This window comes from Manacus vitellinus, unplaced genomic scaffold (genome assembly GCF_001715985.3).
Source record: "Manacus vitellinus isolate BGI_N305 unplaced genomic scaffold, ASM171598v3 scaffold_4_pilon, whole genome shotgun sequence".
Taxonomy (NCBI): domain Eukaryota; kingdom Metazoa; phylum Chordata; class Aves; order Passeriformes; family Pipridae; genus Manacus; species Manacus vitellinus.
In genome coordinates, this window is record NW_021940604.1 from 31207360 (window position 1) to 31228245 (window position 20886).

Sequence of the window (20886 nt, forward strand, 5' to 3'; positions counted from 1 at the left end):
CGGCGATAGCATCCGATAGCAAACCAGACAATTCTCTGTTCTTGATGTTAGTATGCACCAGATTACTGTAAACATTCTTTTGCTCCATTTTAGATATTGCTTTGCCAAGTTTTACATTCCTACATGTTTACAGTGATCTTTCCTTGCCCTTAACCACTTTTCCCCTCTTTAAATTGAAGTTAGACTTCACTGGCATTTTGCAGGGGTTGACCTTCCCCACTCCAGATGCAGCTTTTCATACAGATGCCATTCGGAGCAGGGTTACCAGACATCCATGTTTCCCTTGGAAATAACCTTCCCCCACCCCCCCAAACAAATACCGTCTGTACAGAATTGGAGGATTTCGTCTATTTATGTGGGATTTTGAGACATCTGGAAGTCTGGGCAGTTAGCTAATGAGCATGCACTGATGAACTCTGCAGTGCACAGTGAGTCCAGCCCACCAGTCCAGCCCATCCATAGAAATGGGTCCACAGACCTCTGTGTGTGCTCTGAGGCCATGTCCTGTCTGTTCAGAACAACACAGAGGCCTCCATGGCATGCTTGGTCAGCCTCATGGAGGACATGGATACAACAGGGAGCCAGAGAGAGTTCACCCACAGTGCTGCGTCTCCCGCGGTGGCTGTAAGTTTGTGTGTACAACTACATTTAAAATAGAATTTCTGCCCTAGAAGTCCCTTATGAAAATACAATGTTCCCAATGTGGAAGTGAGCTAACCCTCCTCCTAATTTTAGAAAAGTACGTGCTCAGAACCAGAAAAATGCTTTGCTAAAAATGCTGTATTTGCATCTGTATTTGCCTTCTTTACTAGCATTTCACATTGCTCACTCTCTTCTCAGCTTCTTATTCTCCCATCTGACAGTGATCAATACTGTTTTCCTTGAATTAGCCAGTTTTTCATTAATGACACAATACTAAGCAAAGAAGGGAGGGCAGAGAGTATAACAATAATACAACTATTTCTCCAAAAGGAAGAAGCATTACCCAGAATGCATCAAGGAAATATAATGAGAGATGATGGAGGAAAATAAGGGAAATATTTCCTCACAAGAAGGTTTTAAGTAGAGTCTGGCAATGATCTCCCAAAGGAAGTAGTGGAAGTCTGGTCACTTAAATCAATTAGGACTAACCAGAGCATTGCACTCCACAAGACTCTGTAAGGAGAAAAGCAGTGTCAAACTGAAATAAAATAGATTTTGCGTGCTTGTTTTCTGCAGGGCTGCTGTAAGTATTTTGCTGGTAAATTCAATATGGCTAATGCTGATTAACAAGTCTCTTGATGGTGATTATATCATTGCATTATTTCCAGCCCTCTCCTCAATATCATAAACTCGTGAGGGTACGGACATACAAAAAACATCCCCCAGCTCAGCTAGCTCAGTCTGAAAGACACAAGGCAGATAAAGGACTGGAGAAGTTCTTTTCTTTCACCTTAGCATTTGTCAGGCTTGTTATCTCCAGAATGCTGAATGGACATTGACCACCATACTGCACACTGAACAAGGTGTCCCTTTGGCAGGATGTCAGGGGCAGGAGCTGCACATGGACTTGGTTTCGTAGATTGCTGTAGAGCAAGAAGATGTGCCACATGGCTTAGGTAGGGCTACGGTATCTGTGTCCTCTGTGCACCAGGTGTGCAGAAGGGTTTAAATGCATACGAGACCAGCTGGGCACAAAAGCAAGACAAGTAAAGTGATTTGTCCTCAGTCTTGGTGGGCTGTTTGGCATGTTCCAGGTACACAGAAGTCCTCTACTGCCCTACCTTGAGAGATAATGGAAAGAAATCAAACCTCTGAGAAGCTGGTATCTTTGCTTTGCTTTTCTCTCTGTGTGGGCATTGTTGTTTTATTATGTGTGTTTTCCATTTTCTCTGTTTGGTTTTCTAGAAGCCAGTCAATTCCATCTAAAAAATAGAAATGGGTAGAAATTGGAATAAGCCAAAGGGATTGAAAGGCAAGGAAGCAGTGACTTGTGTATGAGCTTGGACAAGGTGCTGAGTGGAGGTTTCTGTAAATTGACCTGCCTGCTTAAACATTAATTTATATGGAAAATAGGGTTTAAAAGCAAACAGCTCTTTGACATATGGCATCTTATTTACAGTAGGGAAAACAAATAAGCTGGGATTGTTGCTGGGGTTTTACCCATCCAGTAAAGGTCTCTCTCACATGTAAATGGAGACTGTTACATCAGAGAAATTATCCATTTCCTTCTGCAAATGCAGATCAACTTGTTTTCACTAGCTTTTTTCCCTAGGATGCATCAGTCAGATCAAATAATTTTAAAAGACTGTCCTTATCTCTTCCTAGAGAAATGTGTGTGTCATAGTAGTACATGCAGCTTCAAAGCCTTTTCTTTCCCACTCCAGTGTCTCGATTCCAGCCTTTCTGCCAGAATGCATCAGATGCAAGCAGTCCCAAAACTGGTAGGGCTGAGGCAGGGGACCTGACACGGGATCCAAATCAATATTTAGACAGCTTCAGGCAGCAGAGTTTGCGCTGGCTTTCACACTTGGCAGCAAGCTTTGCACCCATTTGTTTCCAAAGTTATTGTTTGTGCAGTTTCAAGCATTGGCACTAGAGAGATTTCTCCCTGAGGGCAATGACTAGCGCCAGGTGTTTGAAAAGAAACTGTCCCCCTTTGGATCTGAAGATTGCGAGAGTGAAAGTTGTGTCAGTGGCTAATGTCTCGTAAGGAAGTAAAGGCACAGATTTTCATGGGGTTTTCATAATCCTTCACCTGATGTATCTACTGGGCTGGAGAGCCCACAGCACAGTCTCAGGCTCTGCTCCTGATGCATCCAGCACAGAGCAGCTCTACCAGCTGTGTTGCTGCTCTTTGTTATCATGGTGATTTACTTGGTGCAAAAACCTGAGTCAGCGTGGGAGACAGCCTTGCTGTGGAGTTGTATGAGTCAGCCCGAAGCTCTGCAGAGTGCCTGCGCTGGGGCGGCAGGCAGGCAGGCAGGTGAAACCCTGGCCCAGCACAGAAAATAATTTTAATTTGCTTTCCAGCCATTCCACCTAGTGGCCAAATGACACCACTGCCAGGAGAGCTGGATTTGTGTTTCAGAGTCCCTCCAGACCTACGCTGCCGCTGTGGAGCTTACAAGATATGCAGGAATGTAAGCCCCCCCACTGAAGATCTTACCAAACATCAGCCTGCAAGTAGCTCATTAAGTTCCCGAGCAATTTTGTTAATCATGCCGCATAGATAAAATGCAGATAGGCTTTTAGTGAGCTGATAATCTAACAAATAGGCAGAAAGTGTAACACTGATAAAGCAGTGATCAGTTTAATAGCCAGCTGTAAATCTTGGTAATTCTGTACCAGAGGCGTATTGTAAAACAGGAATGTGCAAGTGTGTAAGTACATGCATGAAAATGCACTGCTTCTTAAAATAGCAGATACAGCAGTAATATTATGTATGGAAAAGCTATTGGGAGCAATTTTAGAGGTGTTTTAAAATATTTTTGTCTCCATCAAAGTCTGCACCACTTGTGGTATCTTCATAATCCAGCATCACAAGTACAAGTCTATGAGTAACAAAGACTTGTTTCTGGAAGTCAAGATTTTCTATAAAGATCTATGAACTCTACCACTGGTCCTGAGGCAGTGTAGGGAATTTATAGGCTTTTTGTTGAGATGAACCAAATTATTCACTCAGATACATGCTAGTCACGAATCAGACTATCTCAAATTCATGGCCTGATGACTCGCCAAGCTCGTGAGCACCTTCTTGATTGGTGGCATTAATTCAATTGGAAGAACAGGGAAAAGCAACTCATTTTCTGAGTATCCTATATCCCATACCATATTCCATACCATCCTGAGTATATCCTTCTGAGGAGCTGGGAAATGTGAGTTTAAATCCCCACAGCCTGGGGAAGGGACTACATCTACTTTCTAGGTCCCTCTTCTGATCCTTTAGGCCATTTTGCAAAAGGGAACATCAGTGCTTCCTCTTCTTGTTTGTTTGAAAAGAGGAAACTGATCTGGGAACACGTACCAGTGACATCTATATCCAAAAAGAGGTTGCAGGCCATGCATCCCAACCTCACATAGGCATGCAGGTGCTGGCTACACTGCATCCCATCTAGATGCCTTTCCTTGGTATGCAAAGCACAGGGAACTCTGATTTGTGAAATCTACTTGCAAGCTAGACAAGTTGTCTTGGTGAATTGAGACTGAAGTGACTTGCCAGGGTCATGTAGCAGGTCGTTGGTGCAATGGGAAATTGAGTTGTGGTCTTCCAAATCTCAACTTTGTGGCCAAACCACTGAATCGACTTGTGGAGAAGCCTTTATCCTTGTTGGCGAGCCCCATTTTTGAAGCAGCCTCTTGCTGCTTTATGAAGAATAGAGTTTTTCCACTACCTTTGTTTCATGCCCATCGACAGAAAAAATTTAACAGAAGTTAGCACCAGTGCATTTTTGGTCAAAAATAGACATTATCTATAGTTTACCATGGGGCTTAGCAAGTTATTTGATTGCTATATATAAAGATACCTCTGTAAAAAATGGGAGGAGGTGGCAGAAAGTGTGTGGTTTTTAATATATGGTATATTAATGTAAAATATAGATAGTATGATGAGAAAAAAACATGAATAATGGTGCATAACTCAGACCTGGAACAGTTGGTGGAGATCTCTCCCCTGCAAACAGTTTTTACTCTTTCTACAAAGAAAATGGTGGAAAATTAAGTAATGACGTGGGACTCAGGGTAATTTACATCATTTGAACTATAAATAGGAATTTCTTTCCTGTTAGCTGTACCTCAGACTCACTAAAATCAGGGACAGTATGAGGAGAATAATCTCCATCAGGTGGAGGAAAGAGCTGTGCAGTCAATACTTACCTATTATGTATTCAGCAATGGCTTGCAAAAATTTGAGAAGAAAAAAGAAACCAGTTTACCCTTGAAAGAGGCAGAAAGATGATTTCTGTTGGATTTTGCTGTAATATTAAATGTTTCCTTCACAAAACACTTTCTGGATTTAAGTGGTATCTTAAGCTTGAAACCACTGTTCACTGGACCTGGCAGAAGAATCAAAATTTCATTGGGCTTTCATGGTAGTGCACTGTAGCACAGTTAAGATCCATTCAAGAATTAGCAGTGTCCACACCAGACTAGTTTTTGCAGTCTTTTATCAGGGCAGAGGCTTAGTTCATAGGTCTTCAAGATATTTGGGAAAAATAGTGCTGATTTGTGAAATCTACTTGCAAGCTAGACAATACGTTGTCTTGGTGAATTGAGACTGAAGTGACTTCCCAGGGTCATGTAGCAGGTGGTTGGTGCAATGGGAAAGGGACTGCATCTACTTTCTAGGTCCTGTATAATGATGTACAGCATAAAGGGAGCAGTGGTAGTTACTGAATGTAGCATCATTGCTGGTGTGATAGAAGAATAGCTGGTGCTGAGCTGTATTTATTTCTGAATGCCAGATGTGTTAGGTTACCTTAACTACATGATGAATGAGTTGGGATGATAACAAGAGCTGATGGTAACGCTGGCAATTTCCCTCTCTTTTTTTGCAGGTCACTGTCAGGGGATTTGGTCCATTGTTACAGTTTGCCTATACTGCTAAGCTGTTACTCAGCAGAGAAAACATCCAGGAGGTCATCCACTGCGCGGAATTCCTGCGCATGCACAACCTGGAGGACTCCTGCTTCAGCTTCCTTCAGACACAACTGCTGAACAATGAAGATGGCCTGTTCCTGTGCAAAAAAGATACCACCTGTCAGCGCATGCACGATGAGGAGAACTCGGATGGAGATGAGGAGGAGACGATGGAATCGGAGACATCAAAAATATCTTGCCCAAGAGAGAGGATGCACCAAGAGCCCTTCAATTTTGAAACCACTGTCGCTGGAGCAGACAAAGGGGAAGGGATGCTGCCTGACTCTGACATGCTGAGAGATAGCAAGGACAATTTAGATAAAGATGCAGTAACACGGTACCCCAGATACAAGAAATACCAGCTTGCTTGTACCAAGAATGTCTACAACACATCACACATCAGTACCTCAGGTTTTGCAAGCACATTCAGCGAAGAGAGCTCTGGAAATGGCCTCAAATCAGGACTTGCTATGGGCCAGATAAAAAGTGAGCCTCAGAATGAAGAGAACGATGAAGAAAGCATCACACTTTGCCTGTCTGGAGATGAACCTGACATCAGGGATAAAGAAGGGGATGTTGAAATGGACAGGAAACAGCCAAGCCCCACTTGTGTCGACAGGCCAAAAAGTGGGTCTTCTCCTTCTTGCTTGCGATCTTTCTTCAACAGAACAAAAAGCATGGATTTGGTTGGCTTCCCCAGCACTTCCCAACAGCACTTTGGCAGGAGTCCAGCATGCCCTTTTGAAAAAGGGACAACTCAGGGTGACCACAAAACTGATTACGTCCCTTTCACAGGGAACTATGGACAGTCCCATGCCATGCAGAAGGATGCTTCCAACTTCACAGTGGGATCGCCGCTCAGGGGGCCCGGCTTTGAAACTCTCTGTAAGCAAGAAGGGGAACTGGACAGGAGGAGTGTTATATTCTCTTCAAACGCTTGTGACCAAGTAAACACTTCAGTGCATTCATATTCTGGTGTGAGCAGCTTGGACAAAGACCTCACAGAGACTGTGCCAAAGGGTCTGTGGGCTGGCAGTAGCCAGTCTCTCCCCAGCTCTCAGACCTATTCGCACAGCGGACTGACAGCTGATCACTTGCCAGGAAGGATGCGGCCGAACACCAGCTGTCCAGTGCCAATTAAAGTTTGCCCTCGCTCTCCTCCTTTGGAAACCAGAACCAGGACCTCCAGTTCATGCTCTTCCTACTCGTATGCAGAGGACGGCAGTGGTGGCTCTCCCTGCAGTCTGCGTCTTTGCGAGCTCTCCTCTTCCCCTTGCTCCCAAGGCCCCCGATTCCTGGCACCCGAGCACCAGGAGCCAGGAGTGGTGGGGGATGGATTGTACAACCCGGTCCGAGCCCAGATTAAATGTGAGCCATCCTATGGAACAAACTCCAGCGATGAGTCTGGGTCATTCTCAGAAGCAGACAGTGAATCATGTCCTGTGCAAGACAGAGGGCATGAGGTAGGGATTTAAGATAAGTACATATTACCACAGTTGTTGTGACACAATTAATCGCTCCTTGATTCTCTCAAATGACTTTGCATTTCCCCAGCACTTACTTTGTTTATAACAACAAAGAGTAATTTCTGGTTATTCCCTCATCAGCTGAGTGCACGTGATTGACTTCACATAAATAGGTCTGCTTGACCTCCGTGGTGTTTGGCTCTTCTGAAAATTTGGGTATGGGACAATAGTAAACTGCCGAATGATGTGCACTGATGTGCTTAGGAGTCTGCTGGCAGTGTCCTGTCTTCCTCCCTCCCTTGCCCACTTGTGTGACACAAAGCATTGTTCTTTATCCTTAATTTGCTGAGGTGGTTCCAGCTCCACCTGTTATTGCTGCTGGTGTCTGAGCAACCTCAGGTTGTGCCTTCGCTGACACTGAGAGTTGAGCAGCCCGCTTGAAGAGCCAGTGCTGCATATTGCTAACAGCCGGAGTAGAGGAGGGAGGTAGAGTGGGAGGAGAAAGAGGTGTGAAATTACTTAAACAGTTGCATAGCTGGCCACCCTGGGCTGTGGAAATGGTATTCAAATCATCTTCCCTCTGTGCGTGTGTGTGTGCGCTCGTGTGTGCGCGCGTGTGTCACACACACAGGTAGCGTGTTTTTGCCTCCATTATGTGACAACTTAGATCATGTTCCCTGCCTGTGACATTTTGTTTGGTGGTGAGTTCTGGCAGCCTTTGCATAAATGGTTTCAAAGAGAAGTTATTCTTTAATTTCCAGGACTGTTAAGGAAATGACAGGAGAATGATTTGGGGTTGAAGAGTGTCAATTCCCATGTAGTTCTCCCATGAGAGAGAAAAGAGGGGCCACTCTAAAACTAGAGATGGGCCAGCTGGAGATGTTGCAGTGATAACTGACTAAGTGTGATGGAATAAGCTGTCTTTGTGAAGTCACTAGTTTGAGAGCAGGTTTAAATCATGGAGATGCGTTGCAGACCCCAGAAACTGAAAAAGATTGGATGTTTTCATAGAGCTTCATTAGGAAACTGCATGACCTAGAGTGCAGGTGGGTGAAATCACATATCAAATTCCTCTAGTAATGCTGAAACACTATATAGCTTGTGCTACAGCAAGTGCAAGTTTGGGGGGTTCATATGCTGACAGCACCCAGTTCAGAACCAGGTGGGCTTAGTTATGGAGTAGGAATGAAAAGAGTGAACTTTATTGTATCCCTCAGTCCTTATTCCACTACATCCCAGGCTCTGGAAGATATCTTTCAGACAGATGTGGGTGGTTCCTTTAGTTGGCTGCTTAGTTCCAAGAAAGGGTTGAAGAGCCTGGGGAGCCTCTGGTGTCCTAATCCCTGGTCACACTGTACCAATGATTCTGAGAGGACAGTTCTTTGTCCCCATGTCCTCAGCTCGGGACAATGCAGAAGAGAAAAAAGTCTCCTTGGGAGGCTGCCTGAGATATTGTGAGTAGAACCTCACTCAGGAAGCTGTACGGCAGCTCTGCCTGGCCATACCAGGATTACTCAGTGAAGTCCTGCATTTACAAGGAGCAGAAAGTAGCCGGGAGTGGGACTGGGACTGAGACTGAGGGGAGCATCAGGTCTCCACCCATGTGTGGTGATTGCTCAGCAGAGGGGGTAATGCTCAGCAGGAGGCAGCACAGAGGGCGGGAGTTTACCCTTTTTGGGATTGATGGTTAATTAGCTGTCACAATTAGGTAATTCTGTGGAGATATGCTGCAGCAGAAGTGAACCTGGAAGAGTGAAATGAGAAGGTTATAGGGGACTGGTGGTGGTTTCCAAAAAAAAAAAAAGTATGCCAATATATTCAGGAGACCATGGATGAGAAGAGCAATATTCATGAGAGGAGAAAATTGGAGGCCATCCTGGTGTGCCACTGGCAGGCAGACATACCTGGTTCTGGGGCACTGCTAGGAAAGGTTTGTTCCACTCCTGGTTTTGCAGCTGGTTTCCTCCTGGGAAGACTTTCCGCACTGTGCTGAGCAAGTTTTCTCCCTGGGACTGCTGATATAGCTTTTTTATTATTATTATTATTTCCCAGAGCATTTTGATTAGGGCTGCTGGGCATTAAAAATGTGGTGAGAAAATTAATGCTCTGTGAGGTTGCACTGCAGTATCCTGAACAAGCCAAGGGTAAGCAGATCACACCAGTGCTTTGGTACAGATTTTGTCTGAAAAGTGATTTTTTAAAGGTCATTACCAATGCAAGAAAGGGCATTGCAGCCTCACTGAACAATACTGTATTTATACAGTGACTTCAGGTGTGTTTCCTGCAAGATCTGCTGCTGTGGGAACCTCGGTGAAGGATATCTTAAACAAGGCAGTAGAAAATATCTAATAGCAGTAGAAAGTTCTTGTATAAGTTGTTCTACCTACTTTTAGCAGTTTGTCTGCAATTAAAACAGCAGGAGAGACTCACAACCATCTGCAATGGACAGCTTTCTGTCCTTCATCTCCCTGCAAGCTGCATGGGAATCTTTCTCTTTCCCGAAATTGTGGGTTTGCCCTTGCTGTCCTGATGACTTCACAGACAGGTCCCTTTCCCCCTGCCATATCAGAACACATAGTGTTACTGGGCTTCTATTCAGAAAGCACGTGACACAGAGGTGCTTACCCTTTTGGAGGGTGGCCATGCAAGCTCTTCTGCTGAGAGTGTGCTTTCATTTGGGTGGGACGGCCTGATAGGAATAAGCCTCGTGGACTCTGACCCTCAGTTATCTCAGGGCTGCTCAGTTTCCCTGGAATTTGGACCTTGTTGGTCTTAATTTGGGTCCCAGAGTGCCATCAATGCCGGAATTAATGTCACAAAGCGTCATTTGTTGATGTATTGATTGTATGAGAAGTAAGTGAAAGGTTTCTTCTCTCTGCTTTTTTTGGGCATTCTGCTTTCACACAGAGACAGATACCATTCAGGAGCTCATGACCAAAGTTGCTTGCTGTCAAAAGTGCTCAGCATGAGTGCCATTTTGGGTGAGAGTGACCCCACTATGTCACCAGCCTCCCTGTCTTATCGGGGGTGCAGATGGCAGTCAAAAGTGTCAGAGGAGGTGGTAGTCCTCATAACACCACTGGTAAATCTTCTTCAAGATGTCTTTGCCTATTATTTCCCTTCCTGGAGCCTCCGAGACTCCTCTGTGATCTCCCTTTGTTAAGACTTTGTGATAGAAGCAGCAAGTGCAATGTAGGGTGTCCCCATGTTACAGAGTTGCAGGAACAGGGCTGTTACTTGAGCTATTGGGACTTTACAGAAATATTTTATAGTTTGTGTTTCTCTTTTCACTCAGCTCTCTCAGGCCTCCACAGGTTGTTAAAAATCAGGTATTGGCATATAATACTAGAGAGATGATTTAAAGCTCAGTGCTTTGCGTGTGGGTTCTGACAATCCTGCTTAAAATAGCAACAACAAAACAATAAGCCCTGAAATAATGAATTGTTGAGAAGGAAGTAGTCTGTCAATCTGTTAACCTACTTAGGAACAGAAACTTCAGCACTACCTACTTTTCTTGATATTCCATTTCTTCAACAAGTATCTATGGTTTTTTCTGCTAGAAAATTTGCAAAAAATATTGTACTACTAAACCAGTTAAAAAGAAATCTCAGCTCAGTCTAATTTGATGAGTGAGTTTTCTTAGGAAAAGAATAAACAAGAGCAGGAGGAGGTAAGAGGTGGAGTTTTCCAAGAACTGTTACTATCTAGAGAATTGCATTCAATGCTTCTTTCATTTGTATTTCAAAAGAATTTCCCGTCTGGGTTAGTGGCTCACTTTTCAAAGAACATTTTCATAAACACAAAGCTAATGAAATTAGACCATTGAGAATATTGTAGGTAAATAACCTTCAGTGAGAGTTGAAACCCCTCCATTTTAAGCAACAGGCAGCCACCCTTTCTCTGTTTCTCTGCTGATGCTTAGCAAAGTGCTGGAAGTCAAAGCCCCAGAAAAGAGGAGTAAACCGAAGTTGCTCTACCAGAAATCTACTGGAACTGTGCTGAGTTACCTAAGCTAAGTCTGCTTCAGTGCTTAGTATTTCTACTTAGTGAAGGGTATTATATAGAAAGAAGAGTAACCAAGAAAAATACATGTGTTGACTTGCTTTGGTATATGGTATTTGGTGATCAGTCACCCCAGCTTTTCTGATTCTACTAGGTTTGCAAATTTGAAAATGACAAAATTACTTTGCATATTCTTTTCTGGTAGGTGTTCTCCTGACCAGGATCCTCAGTGGTATCACTGGGCATTGTGTTGGTCAACTTCTGGTTAAATGGGGTCTTGTCAGACATCGGTCTTGTAATATAAACTTCATGGCAGTTTTGTTTTCTTTCCTCTCTTCAGTAGGAATGGTATCCACACCGGTAGCAGAGAATTACTGGATTACAACAACACTGAGAGTTTGAAATTTCAGTAGGATCCTCTTTTAAACACTGCATTATTTCATTGCACCTACAGCCCGCAACCAATTCTGTTATACCCTGATCTGAAGACCTTGTGTGGACTCTTGAAGGACTCTCCCATTTTTTAATTTCTTTTGTAAAAGCAGATCTTTCAGAGAAATACTGCCCTTTATCCCCCCTCATTTTACCGCCTGATCTGCCCTTCTTAAACCTATGGTTTCTGTCAGTGCTTCTGTGCTATCCCAAGTCTCAGAAAAGCCTGTTAAAGGGCAGGAGTATTGTAGTGTTGTGTCCTTTGAAGGGCTGGAACTTGGGGACACGGCAAGCAGTGAATGGGAAGACATCAGCCCAGCATTTTAAACACCAACAGCGTGTGATCTGCATAAAAGTCCAAGTCATGGGCTAAAGGATGAGAACGCCATGCACATCTGATTGTTGAGTTAAAGCCCTCAGCTACAGGACTAGCCCATTACCCACTTCTCTGAGGCAGGTGGCAAACCAAAAAATTACCCAGGCTGTCTCCACTGAGTGCATAGCAGTGCCCTCTCAGGCAGCATTTAGTGACCCGAACACCTCTGGAGGCCCTCTGGAGGTGAGGCTGGAGTTGACCCCAGGCAACTACAGGGCCATCAGTTGTCTTGCATGAGATAGAACATGCTATCTGCAGTGGGACCTGCTGATCTGAAATAGCATGTAGGCAGTTGAGCCCCTAACACAAGTGGACACACTTCAGCTCCTGTCCTGCGAACTGTCTTTTCTGAGTGTTTGTGGAAGACAGACATGCATGCCAAGGAAGATACTTGGAAAAACAACATTGATTTGTTGGGCTCTTCTGTGTGAAGTAAATTACCCCTTTCTGCATCAAAAAAAGCATTGATAGGATTCACCCCCTGTGATAGGTTACTTAAGTGGGTCCTGAGAGCCTTCCAAGGACCAGGCAATTTTAAGTGTCAGAGGATTTCAGTAACTGGCTTTCAATTTAAGGACACTAAGGCAAGAGTTTTATTTCTTACAACTCTGGAGCAACTGACAAGGATTTTGAACTGCTTATAAAGGTCAGGCTGGTACTGTGAGTTCCCCCTTCCCATACCCCATACGTAATGGTTACTTTTTCTTATGTCTAATATAGAAGTCCTTTTAGTTACTATGATGTTAAAGTCAGACTTGGGGAGTTCATTGTCTTTACTGGCACTTGACAGCTCAGGGGAGATGATGTCAAAATTTAAAGAGAGTGAAAAAGCTAATTTTATGCATGTGATAAAGAAATTCCCAATATTTTATTGTGAGTGGATACAAGTCCTCGGTCCTTTCCTTTATTACAGAGAAAAAGAGAGGGGGAGAGCAGCAGCAGCAACAGTAACTAGTACAGTAGATGAGCAGCACAGCAGTAACTGGCATATGATCCAAGCTGGCACTAACTAGTGAAGCTTGAAGGAATTAATTGGTTATATATGGGCCTTGCATGTGCTGAGTCAGTGGCTGTCCCTGTCTGTCTACCTCACTGCTCTCACTTAGCCACTCAAAGCAATGACATTTACAGTGGCACCCTAATGCTACTACAAGGGGAGAAAATGCCACAAAAGCATAAACAGGTTTTCTTTTTCACCAGGGTGAATTGGTTGTCCTCTCAGGAGTGCATCAGCCAGAGCTGGGGGCAATAGAGTCTGCAGTGGTCATAGAAGGTGCCAGTTTATTTGTCGTGTGGTGGAAAATGAGCTGCTACTACTGCTGCTGCTTGTGTAAAAATGCAGGGCAAGAGTAATTGTGTTCATAGGGAAGATTTTACAGCTCTGAGAGGCTAACTCTGGCTAGAGTAACTCCTGGAAGGAGCAGTGATCCCACTTACATTTCTAATTTGAAATAACCTGAACCAAAAAGTACACATTCATTTCCTATATAAAAATCATAGTTATTAGAAAGAAAATTTTATGAGAAAACATACTCACTGGGTTTTTCTTTCACATCTTAGAAAAGATGTTAGAACATCTTAGAAAGATGTTCTTTTTCAGACACCTCGGGTAAAGTTTCTCTCACCTACCTCAGATACTGTGAGATACAGAATCTTTTCTGAGTCTCATCTCCACTCCTTCTGCAGCCAGGAGGGAGAAGCATGCAATGCCATCTGAAGGGCCTCCATGACAACAACAGAGACATGGACACTAAGTAGTTCCAACCCATCACTTCATGCAGCTCTGCATGGGTCAGATGAATCCCACCCATTGCACAGTCATAGGCTCTTGCAAAATAACTCACCACTCTGTTATAATAAATACCATCTGACAGTCTTACCCTGTGCAGATGTAAAACACCAGTAGCCTCTCGCTGCAGCAACGCCCTGGTGCAGTTATTTGGCATCTGTGGCAAGGGTTTGGTGGTTTTGGTTTTTTTTCAGTTGACAGCTCTCTCGAAGAGAGAGACAGGCAATAAAATGCTGTGAATGGTGAAGGAAATGAGTCTGACTCACTTCCACTCTCCCTTTCACGTTTTTAATCCTGCACAGTGCTGCCTATGACAGGAGTGGGATTATGCTGGGATTACTGATAGCAGTCTCTGGTCTGCTGTGTGGATGGTTTTCTTTTCAATCCTTTTTTTTTTTTTTAATGAATCTGTTTCTATTTATTTTCCCATTTCCCTTCGGCAACTTCTGCCTGACAGATTTAAGTTTTTTCCCTTTCGTTTCCATTTCAGCTACAAGCACATATCCTCCTTGCAAGTAAATATGTTTTGGAAGGGAGAGGGAGGAAGAAATAAAGTTAACATCACTTTCCGCTTTGGTCTTAAGAAAATAAGGAAAAACTGGGAACATGAAAGGACTGATTTTGCAGTGAAACTGTGGTGTCTTTCAGAGGAAAGCACTGGCTGTTTTTATTTTCAGACCCTGGTTGAAGCTTAAGAGAAAAGCAGGTGACACTGAGTTTATGTTGAGGCTTGGGAGGGGAATCAGACATGTTTCTTATCATTAGTTAGCAGTCTATAAACAAGGTGGTCTGCATCACTGCGCCTAAGGTCAGCGTTTGTGTGTACAAGCAGGAATCTGGGGTGATTAGGGCAATATCTGGTGCTTCTTGCTCGTTTAAATTGTCCTGTCAAGTAGTGTGTTACGAAGGAGTGCCTGGACACATGCAGCAGAGGGACATGAATGAATGTTCAGGGCGTGAAACCATCTGAAAGAATGTGCTAGGTGTTTGCACTGACTTTCACGTACCACAGGCTTGGAGATGCACAGAGCAGTGATAAAATAGTACAAGGAAATGCCCAAGAATGGTCATAAACAAGGCGAGGAGCTCATTATCAGCAGGTCCAGGTCCTTGCTGAGGGTCTGTGACTGTCAGTGCCAGAGGCCACCGCTGTGTGTTGGAGTACGTGTGTCCTCAGCAAACTGTTCTGCTTGAACAACTCAGCTCTCTGATGAAGATAACTTACTTCTAATCCTTGTTGTTACTTTCTGTATCTCCAAATAATTAAAGTACACAACGTGAAGACAATAGTGGGTTTAAATATCAAAGGAATCTTATCCTTGGCTGGAGCAATTTACCTTCTTTGGTGGCCTGCATGCAGAATACAGAATAGGGACAGAAATCTAAATATTTACTGCCATCTTTTGGGCAGTGTGGGTATGACTCAAAAAAGGAAAGGAGATCAATCGAGTTATTCGGTTGACACCTCCTTCAGTTTTGTCAGTTTTGGCCAACAAATACAACAGTTTGCCAAGGAGCATCAGGATTTTGGTAGTTATCAGTCTGGGGCTCCAAGTGAAGCAAGATTTTTGAGGAGAGGTGCTTACTTTGATTTTAGCAAGCTGATAGGTTTGGGGAAGAAAGGTTTTAAGCACATTGACTGTTCTTCAGCTTTTGAGACAGTGTGTGTTCATTGCTTCAAACTGTTAGGAGCTTTGTGTTTTGCAGCCTTTGCTGTGCTTTACTGCATAATTGGTAGAACTCCTGAAGTCAGAAACTGACTTTTTCAAGAAATACAAGTTCAGTGCTCTTTAATCTATGAAAATATTAGTGTCAATGTATATTGTTTTATTTCAAAATGTGTATATTTTAGCAGGATATGCTTCATTACACTCCTTTGACCCTTTCTTCTTATATAGTGTACTGCTCAGTTGAAATACTGATTAGGTGACCTTTCCTAATTGCAATACAGTATTTTTCATCCACTTGAGGTGTCAGGTTGCATTTTTAACCTCACAGCTAATCAAACTTTCAGTCCTGCAGGCCGTGCAGAGACAGGTTTCCTGCTGTGGTAATAACCCCTTCCTTGAGACTAGTTTGAATTTAATTGCAGTGAGGTACTTCACTCTGTCCAAAAGGCCATGTCTCCTAGTGGACAGAACCTTCTTTTAATGCATTGAGATCAGTTATTAGAGCTATGTAGAAAGATGAAATTTTTATCTGGGATTCATCTATATTGCTGATTTAAGTACAATTATCATCTGATTCTTACCATCTGGATCTTCATATTGTGCCACAAGGGAGTGTTAAAAACTTGCCCAATGTAAAACTTGGTGTGTTGTTTATTGAAGGGAGTGGCAGCATAATCATCCTTCCACTCACTGTTGTTCAGCTTGCACTGAGCAAACAGAACATGACTCTGTTCTTGTCTTGTGTTTGTTTGTTTTAGGTGAAACTTCCTTTTCCTGTTGATCAAATCACAGATCTTCCAAGGAATGATTTCCAGATGATGATAAAGATGCACAAGCTAACCTCAGAGCAGCTCGAGTTCATCCATGATGTCCGCCGGCGCAGCAAGAACCGAATTGCAGCTCAGCGCTGCCGCAAAAGGAAACTGGACTGTATTCAGAACCTAGAATGTGAAATCCGCAAGTTGGTGAGTTAAGTGCTCTTGCTGCAGCCCTGCTCACCCTCGTACAGCAGCTTGCAGGGCACCAACAGCAGTTCCTGCCTGGAGTTTAGTGGGTTCAGTCAGTTTGTACACACATGAGCAGAACCACTAGTATGAAAATTTAATACGCAAAAATATATTGGTGTGTGCATATATAATATATACAGAAAGCACAAAATTCCAGTGAAATGAGGCCTAAATATGTTTGTTTTTCTCAAGAGCAGGTTGTTGAGCGAGTTGGAAGAGGAGGGAAGCCTGTATCACAGCTTCCTTCTAGCAGTTTAACTTAACCCCAGTACTTACAGTTTCATCTACGAAGGCATTTCCTCATCTGAGCCCCATTTTCTTGCCTAGCTACCATAACAATCTGTTGGTCAGGGATTCATAGAGTGCCCAAAAGAGGTAGATATGAAGAGGCCTTCAGAGGTTGTCTGGTCCAAACAGGGCTGTGGCAAGACCAGCTTCAACTCTATGTATTTTCTTACTCTCTGGCATGCTAGAAGGCAAGTCAACATTTTCAGGACATTTCAGTTTGCTGTGCCTTTTCTTCAGCTCTTTCATTCACTGAGCAAATGACAGAAATGGCAAGGGAAGTGAAAAGCCAGGAATGTGAATATCCAGACAAGTGGGAATCCCTTGGTGTAGATCAGTGAACTGGCAAGGGTATGTTCCTCTTTGTCCCTGCTGTCTTGTTTCCTCTAATGCTCCTAGTGTTCCATGGAGTGAACTCCTCATTTTTCAAGGAATCTGGAGTAGTCCACTGCAGAGAGAAGAGCAAAGTGTGCCCTACTCACTGACCAGAGCATGTCAGGGGATGTCTCCTGTGTGCCAAGATGTCAGTGGACAGTGCTGCCACATTTTAATCTAAGATTAGAGTGAGGTGACTGGAGCAAGGCTGAGTGGCTGCTCAGAAAATTCCTCTCTCTTTCAGTCATGGTATGGACACCTCAGGTGTGATTTGGGTGGCTAAACACAGATGTTTACAGTATAGACACCTGCACTGGAACTTGTTGTCCTGGTTTTCATTATAGTCAGTGTAGAGAAACTTGACCAGTCTTATTTGTCTCCTCCTGCAGCAGAGGAGGTGACTTATTGTGCAGAAGTGCCTGTTCCTCTTCATCACTAAACAAGATCACCCAGAAAGCCATGTCATGTACAGACCTCTTAACTATAGGCACTTCATGTGAAAAAACTCCCTTCCTGTGTGACAGTGCCCCTGTGGTCTGAGGGACTTGCTCCTGTTCCCCTGCCGTAGAATCATAGAATCACCCAGGTTGGAAAAGACCTCTGAGATCATCAAGTCCAACCCTTGATCCACTACTGCCATGGTTACTAGACCATGGCACTAAGTGCCACATCCAGTCTCATCTTAAAAACCTCCAGGGACGGAGAATCCACCCGTCTGTAACAGGGAGGTGACACTGACCTCACAAGCTGGATGGAAGACTTAAAGCATCAAGGCTTGCAAAGCCTTCGGATGCTGTGCTGCTGAAGCCCTGGGGGAAGAAAAAGAAACAAAAATCAAAACATTGTTGAGAGTAGTACTCCACTGATGCAAAACAAACAAAACATCAAAGATAAACAAAATAGTGAGCAACTGCTTCCTGAAATGAGTATAATCTACAGTGTATACAGGGTGACTCAGAGGTTTTTCAGGGTGAAAGAGTGGCTGCTCATCCATGTTGTCAGGAGAAGCAGATCCAGTCTTGGCTGCACATGCCCATCCCTCTACACTGAGCCAATGATGGGGAGGAGGAGTACATGTCTCTCACTCTCCAAGCACGAGGAGCAGCACTCTAAGAACTGGACTAACAACAAGGGGGGGGAGCAGCTTGATACCTGTAGCCTTCACTTGAAAATTAATTTGGGTTTGTTGACCTTATGCAATCCTGTGACATTGCCATTATTGTCTGACATAATCAACTGTGGATAGACAAAAGAAATTTTTTAAGTCCTCTCTCCAGCACACACACACATCTTAGGGAAATGAATGAAAGGCATATGAGTGACCTTGTGGGTCTGATCCCTGCTGAATTTCAGGAATCAAAAACCCTATGAGGTGCAGGATTCTTCAAAAGAAATGTTGACATTTCTATTTAGCAAGATAGACTTAAGTATGTAGCAATATGCAGTAAGTGAAGGAAGTAGGGAAGGCACCCTGCTGGACCTGTTTGCAAACAGTGAAGTGCTGGTAGGCAAAGTGATGGCTGGAGGCCATCTTGGGCACAGTGATCACAAATTATAGAATTTTTGATTGTTGCAGAAGTAAGGAGGAGGGTCAACAGAACTGCCATCTTGGACTTCCAGAATGCAGACTTTGGCCTGTTTAGGAGAGCCCCTTGAGAAGCAATTCTGAAGAGCAAGGAAGTCCAGGAAGGCTGGACATCATTCAAGAAGGAAATCATACAGGCTCAGGAGCAGTCTGTCTCCATGTGCCAAAAGACAAGCCACTGGGGAAGACCAGCCTGGCTGAACGGAGAGTGCTTTGGCTGGAACTCGAGGTACAAAATGCCCCTTTGAAAGAAGGGGCATTTACTCGAGAGGACTACAAGGATGTCATGAATTTATGCAGGGAGAAAATTAGAAGGGTAAAAGGCCAACTAGAACTTCATCTAGCTACTGCTATAAAAGACAATAAAAAATGTTTTTGTAAATACATCATCAACAAAAGGAAGGCCAAGGAGAACCTCCATCCATTATTGGATGCAGGGGAAACATAGTGACGAAGGAAAAGGATGAGGTACATAATGCCTTCTTTGCCTCAGTCTTTGATAGTAAGACCAGTCATTCTCCAGGTACCCAGCCCCCTGAGCTGGAAGATGGGAACAGGGAGCAGAATGAACATACAACACATGATTACTGGAAATTCCTTTGTCATCTTTTGTCCACTTTGTGACCAGTAATTTCCAGTCTCCTAAACTACATAATGGTATTGTGGTTTAAGAGTTTTTCATTTGGCTGCATCCTTTTTATGAAAGACGCCTTTTCCTCCTGTGCTTACTTCCTATAAATCACCCATCTTCTTGACACAGATGGTTTCACAGCAGACAGTGAGTGAAATGGTTGTATCCTCTGAGTTTGATAGGTAATTTTTTTTGCCTGCTTTCCTTCACTCATCCATCTACCCACTCATATTCCTTTTTTTCCCTACAAACTCACAGCATATTCTCTTCCATAATTCATTATCTCAAGATGTACTTGAGCATCTGTTTATTTTTTTATTATTTTTATGCTTTCTTGATAGATTTATCAATATTTTAGCAGTTGGTTCTTTTCCTGTGCACTGCTCTCTTTTGCATTCACACAGCTGTATGCTTCCAGTGTAGGCTTTGGACCCAGGACAATACTATCCACTGTCAACAACCACCCATAGTTGGATTATCTGAGTTGTGGAGTTTTCACACCTCAGATGCCAAGACATCTTGGGTTTAGCAGTGTTACTAGGTGAGATACGTGGCTGCGCTGATTTGGGGCCAGCTCAGCTCTGGAAATAGCTCTGGTACTCTACAAAATCTCATCTACTCTCTTGAGCTGTATGCCCACCTGCCTGAAACAGAAGGAGATGCAGCAGGACCACCCCGGTTAGTCTGCACTGAGTCAACACCAGTTTTTAGAGGTGTAACCCGAGGCTGGTCTGGCTCTGTGCCTAACCCCTCCAAATCTGCCTCCTGAGCACAGGGAGGGCAGCACTCACCCCACAGTGAGGGCTTGCTGGCCGTGGGAGGTCTAAGCTGGAAATTACTCCCACCACAGCACATTGCACAGCACCCTGCACTAGCTTGGGCTGTGGGCCTTGCCAGTGCGTTGTAGGATGCAGAATAAACTGGGTTCCTTTTCCCATTTTTTAAATCCTGCATGAAAAAATAAGTCCCACCATACTCTTTCCCTCTTCTTCCTCACCAGTAATATCCTGCTTTTCACATGGTCCCCTCCAAGAGTAGCCTGCTGACATAGCGAAACTCTGGAAGTGCTCAAGCCAGATGTAGGTAAGGGAGGACATTTGGGAACACGGATGGCAAAGCCTGAGGAGAGCAAAGGAGGAATGATACTGAGCTCAAGCCCAACCCGTTAATCACCAGGGCATAAGAAAACGAGCCATGGTGCAGGCCATAGAGCACACTTAGATCCTCTCTTCTGAATAACATCTCTCTCTCCCAGTGGTAACAGGGGTTTAGCTGGTACATGGGCCAAAGTAGGTGCACCCAGCCTGAGGAACCAACCTGACAGTTAGAGGGTGAACTGAACATCTGCAGCATATTCTCACTTTAGGAACTAATCCCTGTTTTCTTGCTGTTTAGATGGGAAATGTCTTTTCTCCATCAAAATGTTTCATTTGGAGTTCTTTTGTGTCCTCTGTCAAGCAGCTTTAGTCTATAACAGGAGCTAACAGCCCCTTAGGAATAACTTGTGATTCTATCCTCTTCCAGCTCAAATGTTCTTCTCCAGATGTTTCCCAAACTGTAGTCCACACAGACCTCATGGTGGTCAAATACCTGATGTCTCTGTGACTCTTCCTCCAGCCATGCAAAAATAACTGCAACATGTTGGTGTTCTT

The 20886-nt window shown here is 43.8% G+C and overlaps 1 protein-coding gene across 8 annotated transcripts in view; it reads left to right on the forward strand.

Annotated features, from left to right (window-relative positions):
* The window catches only part of BACH2 (BTB domain and CNC homolog 2), a 145543-nt gene that overhangs the window by 121557 nt on the left and 3100 nt on the right, over positions 1-20886 (forward strand). For 7 of the 8 annotated variants that reach the window (XM_018078282.2, XM_018078284.2, XM_018078281.2 and 4 more), the window contains 2 exons: positions 5535-7079; positions 16110-16316. In XM_018078282.2, the coding sequence (XP_017933771.1) occupies positions 5535-7079; positions 16110-16316 (1752 nt within the window). Of the gene's footprint in view, positions 1-3012; positions 3123-5534; positions 7080-16109; positions 16317-20886 lie in introns of all 8 variants that reach the window. The other variant, XM_018078287.2, reaches the window with a different exon arrangement.